The sequence below is a fragment of the Petromyzon marinus genome, chromosome 46 (genome assembly GCF_048934315.1).
Source record: "Petromyzon marinus isolate PM22_M1 ecotype Great Lakes invasive population chromosome 46, UKy_Petmar_22M1.pri1.0, whole genome shotgun sequence".
In the NCBI taxonomy this organism is placed as follows: Eukaryota; Metazoa; Chordata; class Hyperoartia; order Petromyzontiformes; family Petromyzontidae; genus Petromyzon; species Petromyzon marinus.
Window position 1 is genome coordinate 18224797 of NC_133712.1, and position 26051 is coordinate 18250847.

Here is a 26051-nt window from a genome sequence, read left to right on the forward strand (position 1 = left end):
CTCATCCAGCAGCGGATAGGACACGTCACCATCCGCGGTGAGACGTTAAGGATGTTTTTATTTGTGCGTTTGTACCACTACCTACCAAATAACCTGTCATAGCCCGGACATATCAATAATACCATGCTTGAGTCCATCATCATTACCCAGCATCATCTGTTTCAGGCAAAATAACCTGTGTACGGTAGGGCGGGTAGACCTCCTCGCCTGGACACCTCGGGCCCCCACCACCACCATGACTCCACACCGGGGCGGGACTCGAACTGAGTGCCTGTGGTTTGCGGTTCCCGCAAAAAGAAGCGACCGGCCACAGTGACGTCTCTTCTGAGAACCCCGCTCCGAACGAAAGTTACACCCCCCCCACCTCCCGCGCTGGACTCAGTTGGTTTCACCCGAGCGGCCTCACCTGCGTCCGTGCACTGCGGATCAAACCAATGTAAGGAGGGCTAGGAGGGGGGATTCCCGTGCATCTGGGCGCCATCCACGGCTGTTGCAGGTCTCATTTCGCGTAACTCACGCCTGCAATTCCTCGCGCGCGAGTCACGCAACTTCGCCATGTGCGTGCGTGCGTCCAGGTCTGGCTGCACGAGAGACGAGCTCAGAGACAGCAGCAGGCGAGACACGAGGGGACACACGGGGATACACTTACTCGACATCCTTAATTTAACAAGGACATTAATTAACCTCATTAACACTTATGAACAAAGAACAATGTATACCAGGCGAGGTAGTTAATATATCGCTACAGACCCAAGTGCCATGGGCTGACTGAGATGACTGCCAAAATCTACCCACCTGTGATCTGCCAGTCATCTCCTGGGCGCCGCGGTGGCTAGGAGATGTTAACTCCTTCACCTAGTATGCAGGAGGTCTCGTGGGTTCGCTCCCGACCCTAACGCCTGTATATTTGGACGGTGTATGTTCTCCCCGTCATTGGGTGGACTTTGCTCCGGGCTTTCCCTCCATACTTAGAAACATGCGTTTAGAGTATTTGGCTGATATAAATTTCCACATAAGCCACTTCGTTGAGTTATCACTTGTGGCCAAGTCGCGTCTGAAAAATAGCTGTTATATAGATCAGTGGACTTTGCCTGAAAATAAAAAAAATAGTTTCGTTTTTAGTCTCAGTGTGGCACCATGATGCAAGACACAATCTGGGTTCCGAAAAAAATACAGCACCACATCTGCTGCATTAGACTCTCTGAATAAAATTTACAGTAGCCTTGATAATAAGCAGTACTGTGCCTGTCTTTTTCTAGACCTGTCCAAAGCTTTTGATACAGTAGACCACAACACCCTGCTTAGTACACTAAGTTGCCTCGGTTTTTCCGAAAACACAGTAAAATGGTTTAAAAATTACCTCTTTTCTCGCACCCAAACTGTATTCACAGATGATTGGAGGTCAAACAATGTTAAGATAACAAAAGGGGTTCCACAGGGTTCCATCCTCGGCCCCCTCTTGTTCTCTCTTTATGTCAATGACTTGGGCACTGACCTGGATCATTCCAGGGTATATCTTTTTGCAGATGACACGATACTGATTACTGCTGGCTGCTCGCCGGATGACGTGATTGATAAGCTCCAGGGTGATTTCAACAAACTACAACATCAGCTAGTTGCTCTTAAACTAGTCCTGAATATCTCCAAAACCAAGGTGCTATGCTTCTCACCGGGACTAAAGCAGGAAGTTATTTTTTTCCCCAATTACATTCCTTAAATAATTATCAAATAGAGCAAGTCAAGATCTATAAGTATATTGGGGTCATCCTGGATTCAAAACTGAATTTTGAAGATCACATTGATTATATTGGTAAAAAGACAAAAATAAAAATTGGTTTTCTGTATCGACACAAGCACTGCTTCCCCCCTATGTTCCGTTTGGAATTGATAAAAGCTACCATACTGCCTCTACTTGATTACTGTGATATCGTGTATAAATCAGCCCCAAGTACTGTACTGAAGAAGCTTGATTCCATCTATCACTCGGCCTTAAGATTTGCATTGAACTGCCCATATAGGACTCACCACTGTGATCTCTACATTGGGTCAAACTTAACATCTCTTAATGTTCGACGGCTTGTGCACCAGATCTTATTTATTCACGATGTACTTACAAAAAAAATCCGCAGACTACCTGCTAGATCTCCTCTCTGTTTCAAAGAACACATTTGACCTCAGGTCTTCGCTCATTTACCAGCTTCACATACCCTATTGCCGTACAAAAACCGGAGGAAGGCCCTTTGCTATTGATGCCCCCAGGGTCTGGAATGCTATTGCCAATAAACTGCAGCTTGAATCACTACCTATGAGATCTTCACTCAAAACTGCTCTAGAGGAATTTTGATTTAAAGCTTTCGTGACTGCAGTAATTCATATTCTTAGCTCTTTCGGTAAAGTCACTTTGAAGGGAAACAATAAAATACTAAAATATATATAAAACAATAAAAATTCTCACGACGTTTCGACCATAACACAAACGGTCATCATCATCACCTGATGATGACCGTTTGTGCTATATTTTATTAGTTTATTGTTTCCCTTCAACGTGACTTTACCGAAAGAGCTAAGAATATGCTCTAGAGGAGTTGTACACCCCTAGCTGCCACTGCTATTCAGTGGCCTAAAATAAAATAAAATGTTTCGCTCCGGATGACCGCTGCAAAGTATTATCTGTATTTTGACTTAGTGTGCTGATCTTAAAGGTGCATTGCAAAATTTGATACTCCGACTGATGCTCCTGTTGTTGTGGAGTGACTCATGCAGCCAGCTATGGCTCTAGGGTTTGGTGTTACATGTTATTTATGTAGTTTATTGTTAAAAATTCGGTCACAGTCCCTAGGATCACTGTTACATTGCATTTATGACTTTATTTTGGTGATTTCGAAAAGTTTTTTGGTTTGGCCATGTTTTGTTTGTTGTAGTACGGAGTTAGACTGATGGCCTTAATCTAAGTTGTCTTGTGGTTGTTGTTGTTGTTATTGTTTGACTTGCATCCCACTGGGATTTTTGCACACAGCGTTGGTGTACGGTGCTTTTTTAGGAATATGTTGATGTTTTTTTCCTGGATTTTCTGTTTGCACAGTCACATAGTCACTTTAAGATGTTTTCTTGTTCATGTTTTTGTTGTTTGTTGCGGTTGCACCCGATTCAAGAGCCGAATGGCTCACAGGGCTATACCACAATAAATGGAACTGAACTGACCAACAGAGGGCGCGCGTGATTTTTGGTTCCACAAGTCTCGAGGCGTATTGCGTGGACCGCACGCGTATTTTGGCTGCCCAAGTGCCATATTAAAATTATTGAGCAAGATGTGAATGTGCGCCATGTACGCCACGTGGTTAGAGGCCTTGATCAGAGGCGCCAGAAGTCCTCCCGTGGTGTCTCTGCGGCGTGCTTCTTGGTCGCATGTGGTGCTCGTGCGCGCGTTGTTGTCACCCCTTGCGCCCGAGGAACAATTTGGTGCTGCATTCCACACCTGACCCCGCATTGCTGTCATTCCCCACTTCCAGTGCGGCACAGATTCCTATTCAAACAGGGCCCACACTTGCGTTGTTTGCACAGTGTTCATAACAGGTATTGTCCACACCGTGCACCTGTATGTTGAACATATTTCGCACCGTACGTAGCCAATCGTGATCATCCTTTCTCTCACCTCGTTCCCCAAATAATCCCCATTTCCTCGTAGTGGATTTAAAGGGACGGAACGCGAGTTTCTTAGTCCCGGTGTTTAACCTGTTAATACTTTAATCGACTGTTTTAACCATGTGAGCCCTGCTACGGGCCGTGTGTCAACCACGGCAGCGCCGTCACTGCGTGCCCACGTGATGTAAATGTGTTGACGGGTGATTGCTGCACACACAACGGACTCTCTTGTGAGCAGCAGTCATCGTTATCATCGATGTTTACGTGCCGCGATGGCGTGGAGGAGGCCGCGATGGCGGGGAGGATGCCGTGATACACTCATCTTACACTGACTCACACATCATACACTGACTCACTCATCTTACACTGACTCACTCACACATCATCCACTGACTCACACATCATACACTGACTCACTCATCTTACACTGACTCACTCACACATCATACACTGACTCACTCACACATCATACACTGACTCACTCACACATCTTACACTGACTCACTCATCTTACACTGACTCACTCATCTTACACTGACTCACTCACACATCATCCACTGACTCACTCACACATCATACACTGACTCACTCATCTTACACTGACTCACTCACACATCATACACTCACACATCCTACACTGACTCACTCATCTTACACTGACTCACTCACACATCATACACTGACTCACACATCTTACACTGACTCACTCATCTTACACTGACTCACTCACACATCTTACACTGACTCACACATCATACACTGACTCACTCACACATCTTACACTGACTCAGTCATCTTACACTGACTCACTCATCTCACACTGACTCACTCACACATCATACACTGACTCACTCACACATCATACACTGACTCACACATCTTACACCGACTCACACATCTTACACTGACTCACTCATCTTACACTGACTCACTCACACATCATCCACTGACTCACTCACACATCTTACACTGACTCACTCACACATCTTACACTGACTCACTCACACATCATACACTCACACAACCACTGACCCATTCACTCATCATACAATGATTCACTCATCATACACTCACTCATAATACGCTGACTCACTCACACATCATGCACTCACACTACCACTGACTCACACATCATACACTGACTCACTTATCATACGCTGACTCACACATCATACACTCACTACCATTGACTCACACATCATACACAGGGAGTGTCATGCTGACAGATATGGCTGCAAGTTTGTTCGTACATGTTTTGTATATCGTTTATTGTTAAATTTGAATCAAAGTTCCTATGATTACTGTTGTTACATTGCATTTTATAGCTTTATTTTGGTGATTTCTAAAACATATGGTTAAGCCATGTTTATTGCGGAAGTACGGAGTTGGCCTGATAACTTGAATCTAAATTGTCTCATGGTTATTGTTTGTCTTGCATCACACTGGGATTTTTGCATAAAGCGTTGTAATACGTTTTTTTTTTTCTGGAAGATTTACTGGTTTATCCAGGATGTTTCTGTTGCACGTCGTCGCTTTAAGATGTTCTCTGTTCATATTGTGTTTGTTGCAGTTTGCACCCGACTCAAGAGCCGCATGGCTCACAGGGCTATACCTAATGAATGAAACTTGAAACATGTTGCAGCGTGAGTCATGCAAACATCATCTCGCAACACTGCACAATCCGCGATACACACCGAGGTGTGTGTAGATTAAGATGTATTCAGACAAACGATGAGTGATTATGCGTGTGAAAGAAAACCGGAGAAAACCCACACATTCTAGGTGGCAACTATCTCACCGATACCGATGGAGACAAGTCCGCATTTTGCTGGACTGAATTTGTTGAGCCACGCTAGCAGCAGCACCACGCGTGCGAAGCAGCAACACTCCATCATCCCTTAAAGACGGAACAAGTCCAGATGTTCACTCTACCGCCGTCTCCTGGCAAGCCAGGGTATACGCACCTCAACTTCCACGGGAAGGGAGTCATTGGTGTGGTCCACCAACCTTCGCTGCCTCCACCATGCTGGCTCACAGGCCACGTGCAGTGTAGCCACCACCGCCACGCATTTGGTGTGCTACCAACTTTAATTCTAAAGCACCACACAAGGTCCATGTTCTGTTGATCTACTGAGATGAAATAGTTGACAAAGCAGCCTATCACTTTTGCACACCCGAGATTGTGCAGTAAACATTCAATTTGACAAAACATTGTGTACAGGTACACAAGAGTGTTACTTGGATCATATATACACTCATTTACTTCATTATAATTAAGTAGCCTTTTCCAAAAAACATGCCACACCAACACAAGCATTGCTATCCCACAGCGTTGTGTGGAAGTAAACAAGTTTTTATTGTGCAGGTACACTTTCCAATGTAGTTTACAACTAAAGTTTATCCTAAATCTAAAGACACCAAGATATGAAACATCCTTTCCTTTTATATGCAAAATAATACACAGATTGGCTAATGTCTAATATACAGTATATATTACCTATCCGTACAGAGCTCTCTTAATTCACATTCAATAAAAAAAACTATATTCTCAATCGACCTTCAAACTCACGTTCAATCAATTATATCTCACATCTTAATTTTGTACCTATAAAGACATTCAAAGATCAGACAACAATCAGAACAGACCTCCTGCATTTCAGCAATTAAATACATTTCAGAATAAGCTGCAGCACGGCACAACACTTCCAGAAATGTCGAGTATTTTTTGCCATCAAACGGTACGGTTCAGTTAAGCGCAGCGCTCCTGCTTGTGAGTTACCCGTCGCTACACCACAGGGAAGGGAGTCAAATATAAAATGTACGGGCAGTCCTCAGGTTACGAACCTAATTCGTTCCCGTGACCCGTTCGTAAGTCGCAACACAACGCACTCGAGTTAAATTCCCATACGGTCAGTGTTATGAAATGTTCAACAAAAAAAGAATCATTGTTACACTCATAATTATGAATATTGTACATTTGCATGTAAGACTGTAACAAGTGTTTTATCGTAAATAAAACATTAAATAAAGTAACAAGTGCTGTAAGCGAGCAGCACCTATGAAGGCCGGCACGACACACGAGGGGGTGGGTGACCAGCACCAACGCCCGACCGCCTTTTTTCTCCCCAGTGGTGATGTTTACACACCACACCAGGCTAGGTACTGGTGTTGGCCGTGAGCAATAATCGAACTCGGGTGGCCGTTTTCACAGCGTAGCGCGCCAACCGGTACACTACCGCTCCCCACACACTCACAATTTCACACAAATGCACGCACTCCCAACGCGAGGCGGACTCATACAGATAGGAACAACAGGTTCCACACTGCCCACCAGGGATTATCTCGCGGAGGGTCCCCCATCTGAACAAAATAGTTCCGCAGTTCAGTTTACAATTGTGAGTTCGCGTTTTAAGTCAATGTCATTTTTTTATATTTCATGGAAGCTGGTTCATAAGTACGTGTGTTCGTAAGTCGGGAGTTCCTAAGTCGAGGACTGCCTATATGAAAAAATAAAAATGGAAGAGAAGAGAAAGAATGGGAAATAAGATGAAAATGATGGGAAAATAATGGAAAAACAGGAGCAAAGGGGCAGGAGAGATGAAGATAGAGAAGACGAGGCTACGGAAGGGCCCCTTGTGGGTGCTGCATAGAGCAGTGTGTTTTCACAGTGGGCGCGGCAGGGAGGGATTAAGACTGGGGGTGGCCACGTAGAAGTCACGTGAGTTACGGGAGGCTTGAGCTGATCTAGATAGTTGGCGCAGCTAGTGCACATACAATAACATTTGTTTCAGCAAAAAAACTCGAAAACATATATAGGAATCCCTCGCTATACATAAATAATGATTTTCTGGGATATGATACTGAACTCCAAATTACTTAAATCAAACTTATTTTTCATAGATGTATTAAAAACAAGGGTTGCGTTCCTAGCTGATATTTCTTGAAAAAAAAAATAAACGTGACTAAATGTCATGAAGTGTACAAACATTCATTTGATTATTAGTTAACACACATTCTAACTAATGCTAAAGACAAATAATAGGATAAAACTAACCATAAATTATTTAAGAGCTTGATGAATGAGACCTCTTGGGGTGAACAATGGTGGAGTTACACAGACAAAGGGGCAGGATCTCCTGCCCCTTCATCTGACGATGAAGCTGGAGCTAGAGCAGTGTTCACCAGAGGAAGCTGGCTCTCTTCTGCTCTCTTCTGGTTTGATTGCAGAACGCTTAAAAAATCTGTCCAAAGTCAGCTGGGCAGAATGTTTCTTCTTCTGCTGTGGGTACAGCTCCTCGTTGCAGTGGATGCCACTGGTTAATGTCCTGTTAACTTAAGCATTGCGTTCTCTATTCGGCTCATCCTCTCTGAAGATGCCCATTGCTGCTTCCAAATTAACAAAAGCCTCTTGACAATCTTCTTCAAGTGAATATTCGTGGTGGTGGTGGTGGTTGAGTTCCATTGGCCTCTTCCTCAGCTCGTTGTTGTTCCAGATCCTCATTTTATCGCTCCGCAGCGTGGGACTCGAGCAACTCCAGCACATTGTCCGACTCCTCCACACCGTCAAGTCCACAGCTTCCCTCTGCCATGTGAAAGAAACTCCTTTCACATGGCAGAGCGATGTTCAGTGGTATGCACTACACACATACAGTGTGATATTACATCGAAGAATGGTGCGTTTTCACCGCACGCGTTCTGAGATTTAAAAAAATGTGTAAAATTATTGCGCAATTTGCGGAACATTACTCTTCAGGAAATGTGTTCCCTCATTAATCGCCAACGTATATGCAAAACAGCATATAATGCTGCAACTTATAGCGGGGTATTCCTGTACGGGAAATAAGCAGCAGTGAAATCACAAAGCATTTAAAAAATAGGCGACACTGAGTCACAAAGTGTGCAAATAGTAAGCAAACAAGAAATCTGTCTCTACATTAAACTCACTTCACTATTTGTCCAATGGCCTATGGGTTTTCCACCCCAATGTTCCACCGGATATCTTTCTTGACGCAAGCAAACTCTGGACCATTTTCGAATTTTTGAGTCACCAGTAATGCCAGGCCTGTTAAAACAAGGGCCGCTGGTTTCCAGGAGTCATAGTGAGAGACCCTCACGATGAAGCCCCATTACGCCGAGTGTGCCAGAGTTTGTCTGTTGCAACCAAATCAGCCGAAGAGAAATGTAGTTTCCCTTGAAGAGACGGACTGCTGTGCTCACCGTGACCCTTTGTGACGATGACAAATGTAGTTTGTTTAAACAATATATATACATATAGGTTACATGAAGCAGGAACGTCACACCTTTGACCAAGCTATAGATCATATGAATATGAAATTTGTTCTCAGTGTCCTCGAAAAAAAGAGTACGATATATTATGCTAAGTGTACATTCTAGAGTCATACATTCTACCAAATACAATTTCTTTTGCACTCCTATCGTTTTTTTGTATTGTTTGTTGTTGTTACTTGCTGACCCACTCCTAATGGACATCTATGAAAAAAGAGCTTCATAGCCCATCGGATTTCCTCCAGGATATATAAATATTCTGATAAGAATTCTCATTTGGACAATTAGCATGTACAATGACTATGAATGCATGTGGATGACACCACCATAAGATTGCAGTGTTCAGTATTTCTAAAATGTTGTTATATAATTCCCAAGAATGTATTGACCTTCAACTGACCACAATCTGTAAACCTAAAATATTAAATGTCAATGCATATTGGCAAAACTGCTTTCCAATAATGAGTAATTACGTGCAGCATTTGTTGACTTGTTCAACGGTTGGGGAATCGTATTAATTCAGCCCCTCCACAGTTCAATCGCTACGAGATCGGACACGTGACTCCATTCACAAATGACTCATTACGTGTCATGGAGAATGTTCATACTAAATAACGCCTCCCTTACATATTTGTTTTTCCACATTAAAAAAAAATTCTTTAACACATCCTATCAGCCAAACGGCCTTCCGGAAGTGAAATTTATCAGCAACAGCATTGGTTCAATTCAAGCAAACTCTGGATTTATTTTGATATTGAATGTCTCATTTGCAGAGACAGGCTTACTTCAATGCTGGTGAACTGACAGATGTTCATAGGCAAGGGACCTTTCTGTGAAGATTGGTCCTCGTTCGATACAAAACTAGACCAGTTAAATTTTCTGTGGCGAGGGCTAGAGTCTCCCCATCGGATAACCACAGTTAACTACACCACTCACTGGGCCTCTGTTTCCCTTTTCCACTGGTACATCGTAGCCTCACGGCATGGGTGGTTTTTCACTGGTTGTTTGCCGTGTGGAGCCAAAATCAAACCAAGGCATCACAATCCGTTTGGGGTCTAAGCAAGGCCTGCAGCGGAGCTAATGACACATTCACTGCACGTGACGTCAGTCAGTACACCGAGGTCACAGCGTCAGCACGTCGGCCACACACGTCTCAACTTGTTCACCACGTGTGTGACATTAAAGCGGTACGGCTCAATCTCTACAGTGGATAAAACAACCGGGCCAGCAGAGCCGTTGGCTCGCCGTGGCTCTGGAGCAGCTCGGTCATGCGGACTAAAAGGGGCATTAAGAGAGCTCGGTGACCGGGGTGACTGGATCGGTGTCGGCGGAGGGCGAGGCGGCGTAGTGCGGTGGCGACTCCAGGTTGACGTAGGCGACACGCAGCGTGATGTAGTGGTCGCCCATGAGGCACGACTGCAGCAGCTCCAGGCGTCTCACGAGCTCAGGGAAGCCCGGGCGATCCCCGGCGGTCGGTCCCCAGCAGTCCAACATAAGCACGTACCTACAAAGATAATCATCCCCCATATAGCCTTTAACAGACTGTTGGGGCAAGTGCCGTAAGCGAGTAGCACCTATGAAGGGTGACGTAGCACACGAGGATGTGGGTGGCCAGCACCACGGCCGGCCGCCTTTGTCTCCCATGTGGCGATGTTTACTTACGCGCTCAAAAAGATCCTTCAGTATAGCCTTAACAGACTGTTGGGGCAAGTGTTGTTAGCGAGCACCTATGGAGGCCGGCACGGCACACGAGGGGGTGGGTGGCCAACACCACGCCCGGCCGCCTTTGTCTCCCTAGAAGCGATGTTTTACACACCGCACCAGGTATTCAATTTAGGCTGAGTCAACCTAGGGGAGGCCCAGAACCGGTTAAAATAATCGTAACTGGTGTTGGCCGTGAGCGGGTATCGAAGCCGGGTCGCCAGGTTCGTAGCGCAGCACGCTAACCGCTACACTTCCGCTTCACACTTAAGCGCACACAACAACCACCATTCGCCACTAAGTGGCGGTGACATCCCCACAACGCTTGTGGCAGGCAATGTGCACGTTGAGGCCACGTGAAGTGTTGAACGCCCGCTGGCAGGTCACGGGACAGACCCAGGTGCCACGGGTCGACTGACTGAGATGACTGGCTGACGCACCACCTGTGCCCCCTACTGTGCCAACTTGCTGTGCTTTAGCCACCCGGCGCTCCGCTCGTTGTTGTGCGTGTCGGTCCTCTGCCCTTCGTTGTTGTTGGAGGGCGACTGCCTCCAACTGCCCATTAGCGTCCTTCACGAGCCTCCTCCACAGAGGTCGATATTGACACCGCAGGTACCAATCATCGGCAAGTCCACTCAACTCCACATCCTCCTATACCACATCACTCCATCTCTTCTCTAGCCCATGCCGCGCCCGTTTAGCCCCCTCGATCCGGCCGAAAAAAAGCTGTTTAGGCATGCGGGGACTGGGCATGCGGGCTACATGACCCAGCCAATGCAGCCTTGCCTGCCGGAGGAGCTCACCGATGGGACTTTGTCCAAATCTTTCAAGGATTTATGAGCTCCTCACACAATCCAGCTTGGTTAAACCCAGGATGGATGGTAGGCAGGCCAGCCTAAATGTCTTTAACTGGTTAAGATGTTCCATTAGGGGGGTCCACGTTTCGCAAGCGTAGAAAAGGGAGGGAATGACCATGGCTGAGAAGACCTGAAGCTTCGTATGGAGCTACAGACCAGGTAGCTTCCACACAGCGTTAAGCAACCGATGAAAAGATAATGCCGCTCGACTGATTTGGAGTGATACCTCTGCTGTCACACCGGAGCCGGTCATGAGCACACTGCCCAGATATTGCAAACTCTCCACTCTCTCCACAACTGCCCCATCACCAATTGGGAAATTGGGAGTTGTGGGGGTGGAGTGTCCGATGGTACAAAATACCCAGGCAGGTGCTTAGTTTTGGTGGGGCTGATGGTAATGCGTCACCTCTTAGTGGCACACTCCAGGTTCAGCAGCAATGCCTCCAACTCCTCATTTGAGTGAGCAGCAATTACCAGATCATCGGCATACATAACGTGGTTGACCAATAGGGAGCCATCCCTTGATTGTACCTGGGCATCAATCAGCTTCCCATTGTATCTGTACCAGATGTAAATTCCTCCCGTAGAGCCATCGAAGGCTTCACGAACTACGTGGTCGAAAAATATGTTAAATAATGTGGGAGCCAGAGGACATCCCCGTCGCACCCCAAGGTGAACAGGGAATGGCTCCGATTCCCGGCCACGTAGTTTTACCCGGGCCCGCTCACCATAATGAAGGTCCTTAATGAGCGTCAGCAGAGGGTCAGGGACTCCGAAAGCTCGAAGAATAACCCAGGGCCCAGGCCTACTGATGGTATCATAAGCCTTGACCAGGTCAATAAAGCAGAGATGTAGGTTTTGTTGGAATTCCCTACACCTTTGCTGTAGCAGACGGACAGAAAATATGGCATCTCTGCAGGGCCACCGTTTCCTGAAACCGCATTGGGGCTCTGCAAGCCTCTCCTCAGCGTGCCTGGTAAGGCGATGTTGAATAATCCTTGCCAGGACCTTTCCTGGCACACTGAGGAGTGAGATGCCCCAGTAGTTGTTACAGTCTGTGCGGTCCCCCTTCTTAAAGAGGGGGACCACCAGGGGATCTTTCCAATCCTGCGGAACCCGTCCAGTGGTCCAGACTGTTATTACGATGTCATATAGGGCAGTCTCTGCACAAACGCCACCCTCCCTCAGCATTTCGCTTGGGAGATTATCTCTGCCCGGTGCCTTTCCTGGTCTCAGACTCCAGATCGCCCTTAGTACTTCCTCAACAGATAGCACCTCAGCCAGCCACTCACAGGGGGTGACTTCTTCTTCTAATATTTGAGACACTGCATTTTCAGCAAGGTCATCCCCACTTTGTCCCACGATGTTTTCCATGCCGAGTGATTTCCCCTCCCCCAGGACTTCACAGAAATGCTCAGCAAATCTGCAAACCTGTTCCTGGGGGTCGGAGATTGGATCACCATTTTTTTCCCTAATGATGGTAATCGGTGTGGCACTGCAGGTAACTTTTTTTATGGAGTTAAATAGCGATTTGTGATCACGGGCCACTGAGGCAGACTCCATCTCCTCAGCAACCCGCGACCACCACCCATCCTTGCAGCACCTCACGGCTCTCCGAACCTCTGAGCGAAGGCTTTAAGCACACGCACACACGCACACACATGCGGGTGGTACGAGCCCAGCATCCCCCACACAGACAGCCGTACGGACTGATAGCGGGGGCGTATGTGGGCTAGTGTGGTGGGGATAGTACCACACCCACCCACCTTTGTCTCTCCCCGCGTGTACGTCTGTGTTGAGATGTGTGTGCATGTATTGAGACACGTGTGTGTTCAGACTCACGTGTGTGCGTATATGTGTGTTGAGACGCGTGCACGTCTGTGTTGAGGCACGTGTGTGCATGTACGGCTATTTAGGCACGTGTGCGGGTGTATGTGTGTGTTCAAGCCCGTATGTGTGCGTTGAGACTCGCGTGTGTATGTGCTTGTAGAGGCGCCTGCGTTTCTATGTGCGTGTACGTCTGTGTTGAGACGTGCGTGTATATGTGTGCGTTGAGGCGCGTGTGTATATGTTTGTACAGGCGCGTGTGTGTGTGTTCGTGTACGTCTGTGTTGAGTCGTGCGTGTGTATGTGTACGTCTGTGTTGAGTCGTGCGTGTGTATGTGTACGTCTGTGTTGAGTCGTGTGTGTGTTCGTGTACGTCTGTGTTGAGTCGTGCGTGTGTATGTGTACGTCTGTGTTGAGTCGTGCGTGTGTATGTGTACGTCTGTGTTGAGTCGTGCGTGTGTATGTGTACGTCTGTGTTGAGTCGTGCGTATGTATGTGTACGTCTGTGTTGAGTCGTGCGTGTGTATGTGTACGTCTGTGTTGAGTCGTGTGTGTGTTCGTGTACGTCTGTGTTGAGTCGTGCGTGTGTATGTGTACGTCTGTGTTGAGTCGTGCGTGTGTATGTGTACGTCTGTGTTGAGTCGTGCGTGTGTATGTATTCGTTGAAGCATGTGTGCGCTTGTGCGCCGTGCGTACAGTTCGTCAGGGCAGTACTCGGGCTGGGGCAGCCGGCGGCCCTGACGCAGGAAGCGCGCCATGTCGAATGGGTCCACGTCGGGGTAGGGGGGCGCCCCCCGGGTCTGCAGCTCCCACAGCAGAACGCCAAACGACCACTGCGAGGACATTAAAGACAAAGACCTCTCGTGTAGCCTTAGCAGACTGTTGGGGCGCACGAGGGGCTGGCCGGCCAGCACCACGCTCGACCGCCTTCCTCTCCCCAGTGGCGACCGGTACACACCGTACCAGGTACTCATTTGAGGCTGAGTTGACCTAGGGGTCACGTGTGTATGTACGCACACACGTGTGCGTACGTGTGCACGCACACCACAGGTCACAACAACCCACCCACCCACTATATGCACGTGTGACAAATATATTCATACACATGTATGTGTATATGATACATATTTGTGTATGTAAATCTGTCATGCTTTAAACGATATCTGAATCCTATGTGACTCATTTAGACATTTATATCGCCTTCTTGCTCAGTTTAAAAAATCATTTTGCAGAGATCATTAATTAATACTCTATGGTTCTTTCGGTAAAGTCACGTAGGTATAAAATAAAATAAATCACGACGTTTCGGGCGCAACACAAGCGTCCATCATCAGGTGGGAAAGCGTGGTCTGCTGCTGAGGCAGATGTATTTTATTTTCTACCTACGTGACTTAACCAAAAGAACCAAAGAGTGTGGATTCCTGCAGTCACGAAAGCTCCAAATCAAAATCATTAATTAAACTGCAATTATTACATCATTATTGCATCACTCCTTATTATAGCAGCCACCTTTCTCAACTGTGCGATATTTGTTTAACGTTTAACATAGTTTCATTGTTTCACGTCAGACGTTTCGCCCCACGTGCTAGGTAAGCCCTGAGCATGGGGAGTGATGGTCAGACATCGTCTGGAACTCATGGCAACTAAACCGAAAACACAATGGCGAGCATTTACAATCTTCAAGTGAAATTGATAAACATGTAATGCATTTGTTTTCCATTAACACTGGCTTTCGTTGCCAATGTTAACATGATTTTTGGGTTCGGCACTGTAACGAACTCACCAAACTCGTGTTGTGAAGATGCTTGATGCAGTTGCAATCGAAGCGTCATATTTAATAAAAAAAATGTTCAACTTGCAAAACCGTTGACGACAATAAAAATTAATCATTACAGAAGGCCGGATAATTGCACATTTCTGGCAACTGGCGAGATGAAACAATGACAATTGGCGCTTTATAACGGCGATCAAAATGCAACAGTTAACTTGTGTCGGGTGGAGGAGGGTTTCACGGCACAAATTCGGCCAGTTCATTACGAGGCCGAAGCCCAAACAAAGCGTTATGACTTAATTTTCCCATCCGAAAGTCACTCACCACATCCGACTTGGTGGTGAACCTCTGCGTCTGCAGGCTCTCCAGCGCGATCCACTTGATGGGCAGCTTGGCCCGCTGGTGGTTGCGGATGCTGTAGTACTCCTTGTTGTAGATGTCCCTCGCCAGCCCGAAATCGGCCACCTTCACCGTGTAGCTCTCGTCCAGCCTGCGGGCCGGGTGGGCGCACGCGACAGCCGACGCACGCGTCAACCAAGTCACAGTGCAGTGTAACACGGCCACATGGTCAGTTCTATAGCGTTGGTGGCTGAGGCAAGGCTGAGAGCATTGTACGACCGTGCAATGTTTCCTCCATCCGTGTAGAGGACTCGGTCCACCAGACACTGACTGTTTAGTCTCAACCACCATACTGCAGGTTACATCATACTCACTCACTCACCCACTCACTATCTACCTACCTACCAACCCACCCACCCATACACACCTACTCACCCACCCACCTACTCACCCACCCACCCACCTACCTGCTTAACCAGCTGGGTGGGTGATTCTAACCACAAACCCCTGCAACAAGCGCTGAACACGCTACCGCCGGATCACATCACCAGCGTTTGCGCATTCCTTCGTGTTTGACTGGTGATATATCCATATACATTTCACATAAAGGTCCAAAATCCAACAACCATGAAGGGTCTTACAAGTAGAATGCACAGATTTTGTTCTTAAAGGGAAAATAAAACATGTGATGGCTCCTCCCAAACGTGCCAACTCCACTGCTGAGAAAGACAAGGGCAGAGGCCCCCGCGTGCAAATTCCACCGCCTCGGAGTTCCCCTCCGAGTTGCGCGCCGTCCGAACTCGGGACGAGCGTCGTCGCTCCCGCCATCGTCACGGGGACAGAATCGTGGAACTGTGAAGAAAATAACTTTGAAAAAACCACAAGTGGCAGTATCGCTGTGTGCGCAAACCCACATGCAGTTCCTGGCAGCCAGGTCTCTGTGCACAAACTTCTTACTGGCCAGGTACTCCATGCCCCGAGCCACTTGCAGCCCAAATCCGATCAGGTCCTTAACCGTGGGATTCTGTTCATAGGAAGGCAAACACAACCCACAAATAATAATATTAATTATAAGTGCAATTATACGGCGCTTGCTGAAATAATTGCCTCGGCATGTAAAAGCGACTTACGTCACATCTCATATAAACATTCGAAGGGCACCCCCGGTGGCAGCTGTCCCCGTGCTGCAGAAGGTGACTCGGAGCCTGGCCTGCGAGCAAGCATCAGTCTGCCAGTGGGGTGGTGGGGGGGGGGGCGACGTTGCTGCGTGTTTCCCAAGCGAGTCATTCGCAAGTAATTTTTCTATTTTGGACCGTGACGCCGGCACACAACGGCCGACTACGCATTTCAAATGACAGCGTCACTCACGGGTTCTTTAACGTCCACCGTGAAGCAGACGGCGCGTGGTATTCTACAGCTTGTCCCACCGCAGTAGTATCTAGGATGGCCTGCCAGATAAGAATCACGAACCTCTGCAACGAGCGGTGAACGCGCTGCCGCTGGACCACGATAACAAATTGGGTTTCATAAATAAAAGTGGATTATCACTCAAAACGAACGTGGGTCGACAGGCATCTCCTGGTTACAACCCTGGTGGAAATTCCACATTTTTTTCCCCACTGGCTCTATATTCATGTCTTCGCTCTGATTGCTATTTGGTTTGTTTTAAACTGGTTTCTATTTGTTTCATTGTTTTATTTGGTTTCCATGTTCTCGCTTTCGTCAATTTGGTGACCCAGGTCAGTTCAATCTTGCAACTTAAGGCTCTATCCTGGTCTCTTGAGTTCTTACCCGGTTAAAAAAAAAAATAACCGAACTTTAAAAGCTCGTGAGGACACAGCCTAGAGGAGGCCGACGCTTAGGCACCCACGTGCGTCTCCTGCCGCAGGAAGTGCCCCAGGTCTCCGTGCTTCATGTAGGGCAGCACCACGAGCGGAGTTCCGTGTAGTGGCATGCAGATGCCGAGCAGAGACAAGACGTTCTCGTGCTGGAAGTTCTTCATGAGCAGACCCTCCCTCAGGAACTGCTCTACCTCCTCAACGTCCGTGATTCCTGTTGGCCCAATAAAAATCCTCATCAATAACGTCGTCGGCAACGTCAACATCGTCAACAACCATCACACTGTAAGTCACAACATTAACTGCGATCGTTATCAGCGTCGCCATCGCCACCGCCGTTGTCAATGCCGCCACCAGTGGGAACCACATGAGTGCTTTCGTTGGTGCGCACTGTGACCGCTACCGTCTTGAGTCAGAAGACTCTCAAAGTGGCATTTGTCAGTGATGGGTACATGAATGGGAGAACACGCCAATCCCGGATATGCAGAATCGGCAACAGATATCACCAATGGAGCAACCAGTAACATGATCGTTGTAATAACAATGTATTATTACTATTATTATCATCCTTACCATAACGGCATCCTTCAAAAAATATTCTGATTAGTGCTGAACACAACTGCATTTGCGAATGTGATTTGTAACTTTCCTCCTTACTCATGTATCGATAGTTACATTTTAATGTGCGATTTTATTGAGGAACTGTGTGTTGTCTTGGTGTGGTCTTGCTGTTTATTTGCTGCCTTGTCCAAGCTTGGGAATTGGTATGCTTATGCAATTTAAACTTTCTACTTTATCTATTCTGTGTATTTTTTAAATTTTCTTTCCTTTCCAATACTTTGCACTGCTATTGTGTGCTTGTATTGTTTGCTGTTGTAACTTTCTGACCTGTCCCTGTTGGACATTTGTGAAAAAGAGCTTCATAGCCCAGCAGATTTCTCCAGAATAAATAAAGACTTTAATTCTGACAATGCCATCGTCATAAATCATCAGAATAAATTAATGAAGACCATCAAAATGATCAAATTCATAATCGTGGTCAATGGCATACCCATAATCAATTATAAATTATCCACCATCATCAGTCTAATCAACTCAATATCCCCACAGCATCACCATTATCACCACCACCAAAACCATCTGAATAACATTCATCGACACTATCATCATCGTGAGCATCGGTGAAATAATCATCAGGACTATCAATGCAATCATCATCACCATCAATGCTCGTCATCTTTAATCATCAATAAACCTCACCACAATCACAACCTTCGACCTCACAGCTGCCTATGACAAGCCTGGCATGCACGGGGGTCACCCAACTGAGTGCTATCCGCGCAGGCTAAAACCTGCTTAGCTTGCGAGACGTGACGAGAGCACAGATGTGGTCATGGGTGCAAGCCGACTCGATTTGTATGCTCGCCTACAAGGAGACGGGCGCACCGAGTGTGAATGCTCACTCACTGCTCAGGCACTTGACAGCGCAGCGCACCGTGCGGCCCGTGTTGTTCGTCAGCACCCCGCGGTACACGCAGCCAAAGTGACCTGGAGCACAAGGGGCACGGGATCATGGGCTCCGTGTTAAATAACAATGACGACGTCAACTTGTCACGGGCCACCACCGCCCTGCGTCCGCTCACCCTCGTAGACCGAGAACGGCTCAAAGGGGCAAGGTGCAACCACGAACGAGCCGGGAAAGCAGCGGCCAGATAGAGAGCCGTCACCAACAATTGCCGAATCTTTGCAGTCCTCAATATATAATGGTGTTGTTAGTTTCACGAGTGGGAAGAAAACAAAGCACCTTGAGAAAACCCACGGCACGTCATCACACCTTATCACGTCCGCATGATACCGCATATAGTTTTTATAAACCTGTTGATCGGATAAGAGAAATATAAAGCACAAGAATACAGTCTTATTAGAGTAATCCCTACTACAGTCTTATTAGAGTAATCCCTACTACAGTCTTATTAGAGTAATCGCTACTACAGTCTTATGAGAGCAATCCCTACTACAGTCTTATTAGAGTAATCCCTACTACAGTCTTATTAGAGTAATCCCTACTACAGTCTTATTAAAGTAATCCATATTACAGTCTTATTAGAGTAATCCCTACTACAGTCTTATTAGAGTAATCCCTACTAGAGTCTTATTAGAGTAATCCCTACTACAGTCTTATGAGAGTAATCCCTACTACAGTCTTATTAGAGTAATCCCTACTACAGTCTTATTAGAGTAATGCCTACTACAGTCGTATTAGAGTAATCCCTACTACAGTCTTATTAGAGTAATCCCTACTACAGTCGTATTAGAGTAATCCCTACTACAGTCTTATTAGAGTAATCCCTACAACAGTCTTATTCGAGTAATCCGTACTACAATCTTATTAGAGTAATCCCTACTACAGTCTTATTAGAGTAATCCCTACTACAGTTTTATTAGAGTAATCCCTACTACAGTCTTATTAGAGTAATCCCTACTACAGTCTTATGAGAGTAATCCCTACTACAGCCTTATTAGAGTAATCCCTACTACAGTCTTATTAGAGTAATCCCTACTACAGTCGTATTAGAGTAATCCGTACTACAGTCTTATTAGAGTAATCCCTACTACAGTCTTATTAGAGTAATCCCTACTACGGTATTATTAGAGTAATCCCTACTACAGTCTTATGAGAGTAATCCCTACTACAGTCTTATTAGAGTAATCCCTACTAAATGCATCTACTGTATACCACCAACGCTGTGGGTATCACACAGTAACACTGTGGGTATCACCCAGTATCACTGTGGGTATCACACAGTAACACTGTGGGTATCACACAGTAACACTGTGGGTATCACCCAGTATCACTGTGGGTATCACACAGTAACACTGTTGGTATCACACAGTATCACTGTGGGTATCACCCAGTAACACTGTGGGTATCGCCCAGTATCACTGTGGGTATCACCCAGTAACACTGTGGGTATCACCCAGTATCACTGTGGGTATCACACAGTAACACTGTGGGTATCACACAGTAACACTGTGGGTATCACCCAGTATCACTGTGGGTATCACACAGTAACACTGTTGGTATCACACAGTATCACTGTGGGTATCACCCAGTAACACTGTGGGTATCGCCCAGTATCACTGTGGGTATCACCCAGTAACACTGTGGGTATCACCCAGTAACACTGTGGGTATCACCCAGTAACAGTGTGGGTATCGCCCAGTATCACTGTGGGTATTGCCCAGTAACACTGTGGGTATCACACAGTAACACTGTGGGTATCACCCAGTAAGGCTGTGGGTATCACCCAGTAACACTGAGGGTATAACACAGTAACAGTGTGGGTATCACACAGTAACACTGTGGGTATCACCCAGTAACACTGTGGGTATCACCCAGTAACACTGTGGGTATCACCCAGTAACACTGTGGGTATCACCCAGTAACAGTGTGGGTATCCCACAGTAACACTGTGGGTATCACCCACTGTGGGTATCACCCAGTAACACTGTGGGTATCACCCAGTAACACTGTGGGTATCACACAGTAACACTGTGGGTATCACCCACTGTGGGTATCACCCAGTAAAACTGTGGGTATCACCCAGTAACACTGTGGGTATCACCCCGTAACGCTGTGGGTATCACCCAGTAACACTGTGGTTATCACACAGTAACACTGTGGGTATCACCCAGTAACACTGTGGGTATCACCCAGTATCACTGTGGGTATCACACAGTAACACTGTGGGTATCACCCAGTAAAACTGTGGGTATCACCCAGTAAGAGTGTGGGTATCACACAGTAACGCTGTGGGTATCACCCAGTAACACTGTGAGTATCACCCAGTAACACTGTGGGTATCACCCAGTAACATTGTGGGTATCACCCAGTAACAGTGTGGGTATCACCTAGTAACACTGTGGGTATCACCCAGTAACACTGTGGGTATCACCCAGTAACACTGTGGGTATCACACAGTAACGCTGTGGGTATCACCCAGTAACACTGTGGGTATCACCCAGCAACACTGTGGGTATCACCCAGTAACACTGTGGGTATCACCCAGTAACAGTGTGGATATCACACAGTAACACTGTGTGTATCACCCAGTAACACTGTGGGTATCACCCAGTAACACTGTGAGTATCACCCAGTAACACTGTGGGTATCACCCAGTAACACTGTGGGTATCACACAGTAACAGTGTGGGTATCACCCAGTAACACTGTGGGTATCACCTAGTAACGCTATGGGTATCACCCAGTAACACTGTGGGTATCACCCAGTAACACTGTGGGTATCACCCAGTAACACTGTGGGTATCACCCAGTAACACTGTGGGTATCACCCAGTAACACTGTGGGTATCACCCAGTAACAGTGTGGGTATCACCCAGTAACAGTGTGGGTATCACCCAGTAACACTGTGGGTATCACCCAGTAACACTGTGGGTATCACCCAGTAACACTGTGGGTATCACCCAGTAACACTGTGGGTATCACCCAGTAACACTGTGGGTATCACACAGTAACACTGTGAGTATCACCCAGTAACACTGTGGGTATCACACAGTAACACTGTGGGTATCACCTAGTAACACTGTGGGTATCACCCAGTAACACTTTGGGTATCACCCAGTAACACTGTGGGTATCACCCAGTAACACTTTGGGTATCACCCACTGTGGGTATCACCCAGTAACACTGTGGGTATCACCCAGTAACACTGTGGGTATCACCCAGTAACACTGTGGGTATCACCCACTGTGGGTATCACCCAGTAACACTGTGGGTATCACCCAGTAACACTGTGGGTATCACCCAGTAACGCTGTGGGTATCACCCAGTAACACTGTGGGTATCACCCAGTAACACTGTGGGTATCACCCAGTAACACTGTGGGTATCACCCACTGGGGGTATCACCCAGTAACACTGTGGGTATCACCCAGTAACGCTGGGGGTATCACCCAGTAACACTGTGGGTATCACCCAGTAACGCTGGGGGTATCACCCAGTAACACTGTGGGTATCACCCAGTAACACTGTGGGTATCACCCAGTAACACTGTGGGTATCACCCAGTAACACTGTGGGTATCACCCAGTAACACTGGGGGTATCACCCAGTAACACTGTGGGTATCACCCAGTAACACTGGGGGTATCACCCAGTAACACTGTGGGTATCACCCAGTAACGCTGGGGGTATTGCCCATCGCCCAGTAACACTGCAGGCAGAGCAGTAGCCCTCACCGCATGACACTGTCGGCGTGAGCCGTGCTGCACTACCTTTCCCGATCATCTTGTCCACCTGCAGGTGTCCCTCCAGGATGAGCAGGTGCTTGACCTCCTGGAGGAGGTCGCCGTCCAGGCATGCGTGCTGCTCGTGCGTCTCCATGCCGGATCCCTCCGTGGCGAACGCCCTCAGCTGCGGGGGCAGCGGGTGGCACGGGACGGAGCCCTGGCCGTCGTCGCTGTCCGAGTCGACGGTCCTATCCGGTGACGTCGCGGAGCCCAGGAAGCACGGCAGCCCGGCGGGGCCCGCGTCTCCCCCGCCGCGCAGCGCCGCGTAGACGTTGTCGTGCGCGAACGAGCGGCGCTGGGCGGCTCCTGGCGCCGCGTCGACTTGCGGGGCCGGAGGTCGCACCGAGGGACGTGACCGCCCGGGCTCCAGGAGCGCGCCGAGCCGCGTGCCGGGCTCCGCCGCCGCGCCGAAGCGCAGCCGCGGCTTTCCACCGCCTGTCGCCGACAGCGAGCTCCGTTAGTTTGCCCCGCGGCAGTGACCACGCACCTCGGCGGCTGGACGATTGCAACAACGATCGCGATGAACGCAAACGAAAATGCTGCGATGATCGCGATTGACGGTGGCGATGATGACGGTGGCGGCGGCAATCGATGACGTTGTTGATGCTGATCACGACAATGAGGCCTACCAACGACGCCCCTCTTCTTTAGCAGCAGCCACAGCAGCACAAGGCATCCCAGCAGCAGCACGGTGACCGCCAGCGAGCCAGCCAGCCAGGGTGCGGTGTTGGGGACCGGCTCCGCCAGCAGTAGCCACCCCGGCTCCAGACGCAGGTTCCCCACACGCACCTGTACTCGCGCACGAGGCCAACGTGACTGCTGGACACCCTCGAAGCAGAATTTAAATTTCAACCTAAAACGCGCCACCGCCACCAAGCGATGTTCACCAACTCGGGAAGAGAGAGCGGGAGAACGACTCTGTGGTGGAGGAGCCACAAGGAGCCACGGACGACCGGAAAGGCGGCCAGGCAATGAGCCGCGAACAACAATTACCCGAGCTCTGTGGTCCTCCATGTATTTAAATGTTTACAGCCAAGAAAGGAGTGTTTACGCGTGGGAAGAGACCAGAGCAACAGGAGAAAACGCACGCATGCGAGGGAGCAACACTCTTTCCCATGCAAAGTCCACATTGTTACTGTACCGCCAGGCACCTCAAAGCCCACGGGAAGGGAGTGTCACAACATTGGTGCCTCCACCGTGCTGCTGGGTTACAGGCCACGTGCAGCGTAGCCACCACTTTCCTGCGTTCCCTCACGAGGGATTTTAAAAGTTTAATATTCTATCCATAAGTGGTTTTTGGGATAGATAAATATAAATGTGTCGTTAAATCTTCCACCACCTGACACAGCCAATTAGTAAGGTTTGTCATGTAAACAAAACATGCCAGTACTAGTACGGAACACAAGTGTGTTGGAGAGTAAACCCACAACGTTTACAATTCGAGTACGACGTTTCGCCAATAATTACCACCAGCATCATTCGACGACAGCCAAAGTTGTGAAGAAATCCTCCTGCTTCGGCCTTAGAGGGATAAATGTGATGTCATCACTTGTGAGCCAATCAGGTGCAAAGGCCAGTGGGGGGGGGTAATGTTGCATCTAAATTACAATGGATATCCATTTACCGGTTGGGTTATTTAGTGGGTAATCAACATACATTATGCATTAACATTTTGCATGCCTGTATATTTTGCATTTTTGGGTGCAAGAAATCGCAATACCTGTTGTCTGCTCAAAGTGAATCACCATCCACGTATGGTGTATAGGCATGCAGTTAAAACCCAAAAACCTCTATTATGGATAATATCGATCGCGAAAAACCTACGTGTTAAATTTAAATAGTTTAATAATTAAAAGATGCCGGGGACAGTCTAAGACGTAAGAATAAGGATTTAAATGTGTTTGTTGCTTTGATGGCAGGTCTCCAGGCACTGCAAAGTGCAGTAAAAAATACGCAGCACCTTGGTATGGTACGTCCCCACAACTGTTATGTATTTTTATTTATATTAATGCTCACTGGAAGTGTCTCTCTGCTCAAGTGAATGTAACGGAATGCTCTTTTAGTGGCCCTGAGCCAGTGGTGCAAGTTCCACATTGCCATGGCAGGTACAAATCTATCAGTAAGACATTCACTCATGGTGAATAAATATCAACGACGGCCTCTCCACGCGATCGCCATCGTTCACGGTCTCCCAAAGCCACGATCCATATCGCCCCCGATACTCGGGCTGACTTTGCCCCCCCGGTGGTCGTCCCCTCTGGTGCGTCCCCGACTTCAGCTGCCAGTCTCGGACACCGACCGCCGCCATTCCTTCGAGCGACGTGCCCCGGCCAGGGCCCCCTGGCTCTACGTCACGTTCATCGCAACAGCGCGCCTCTACGTCCCCCTTCTCATCTCTCGTCGTTCCGAGCGCGCATCTCTCCATGCTTTTTAGTGCACCTTTTTGGCTTTTTGTACCATTATCTTTAGTCGGTGACCGTGTTTGTGATTCGTATAGCATGGCAGGTTCTACACGCCCGCCGATTTAAATACTTTCCTTCTCTGGGCACATTGATCTCATGGACCATCACGCAAACTCCGTTCATCCTCGCAGCGGCTTTTGGCTAACCATCGAACAAAGACGGTCGCCGTATCGCGCTCTTTCAGACGAGCTTCTGAAGCCGTCCGGAAAGCTCTACCTTCCGATATCAGGAAGCCACTGGAGCCATGCACTTTTAAATCATCTGTATTGAAAACGTATTTCTTCAGAACTGCTTTTTGTGTGTAGTATGTTGTTCTTCCCCCGCATCTCTGATTAGCTTGGTTGGCTACGTACGGTGGGAAAGAAGTTCAACATACGTACCAACGTACACGTACATTTGTACATTGCTCTCATTAACGAGTCCAGCTTGCCAAGAACGCTTCCAACCTGACGCAGTTCGCCTATTCACGTCACTGTTTTCAATCCCGGACCGCGAGCGGGCACCTGTACGGCGAGGCCCTCGGGGCCCGAGCGGAGCCCCGGCGGGACCGTGCAGTTGATGAAGTTGGCCGATAGCCGCACGTCGGTGCAGGCCTCGACCCCCAGGCTCACCGCCACCTCCGCGCTCGTAGCCGACAGGTTCAGGTTCTGGCCCTGCATGAGAAGGAGAACAAGGCGACAATAGCTGCCGTTTAAAACTCAACGTGGTGGCTCGCAGGAGACAAATCCACCGGGAAGGGGGGGGGGGGCGGGGCGACTGCCTACCCCCATTTCTATTTATCACAAAAGATATGTTGAATGTTTTATTTTTCTAACGAATGTAAGGAATGGAAGGCCTTTAATAAAAAGCTTGACATTTTGTGGGACCGCCCCAGAGCTCGCACCGCTGCATTTGATCCCAAGATGTAGTTCCACGATATCCGCTTCCGTGGGATTATTCTCTAGCGTTAAGGGTTGTGGAGAATATAAGTAACGCAATAAATATACAGACTCCTTCCTCTATCCGGCTTCTTCCACGTAACT

General features: G+C 47.9%; 1 protein-coding gene across 2 annotated transcripts in view; it reads right to left on the reverse strand.

The window, feature by feature from the left end:
• Window positions 1–5958: 5958 nt before the first annotated feature.
• Window positions 5959–26051, reverse strand: part of LOC116952409 (hepatocyte growth factor receptor) — a 63272-nt gene continuing 43179 nt past the window's right edge. Inside the window, exons 12-20 of one of the 2 annotated variants that reach the window (XM_032971773.2) lie at window positions 25533–25682; window positions 23197–23356; window positions 22553–23002; window positions 18729–18809; window positions 17294–17475; window positions 16338–16447; window positions 15409–15574; window positions 14010–14146; window positions 5959–10432 (exon numbers count right to left, since the gene is read on the reverse strand). In XM_032971773.2, coding sequence (XP_032827664.2) covers window positions 10216–10432; window positions 14010–14146; window positions 15409–15574; window positions 16338–16447; window positions 17294–17475; window positions 18729–18809; window positions 22553–23002; window positions 23197–23356; window positions 25533–25682 — 1653 coding nt within the window. In that variant the 3' untranslated portion in view covers window positions 5959–10215. The other variant, XM_076074264.1, reaches the window with a different exon arrangement.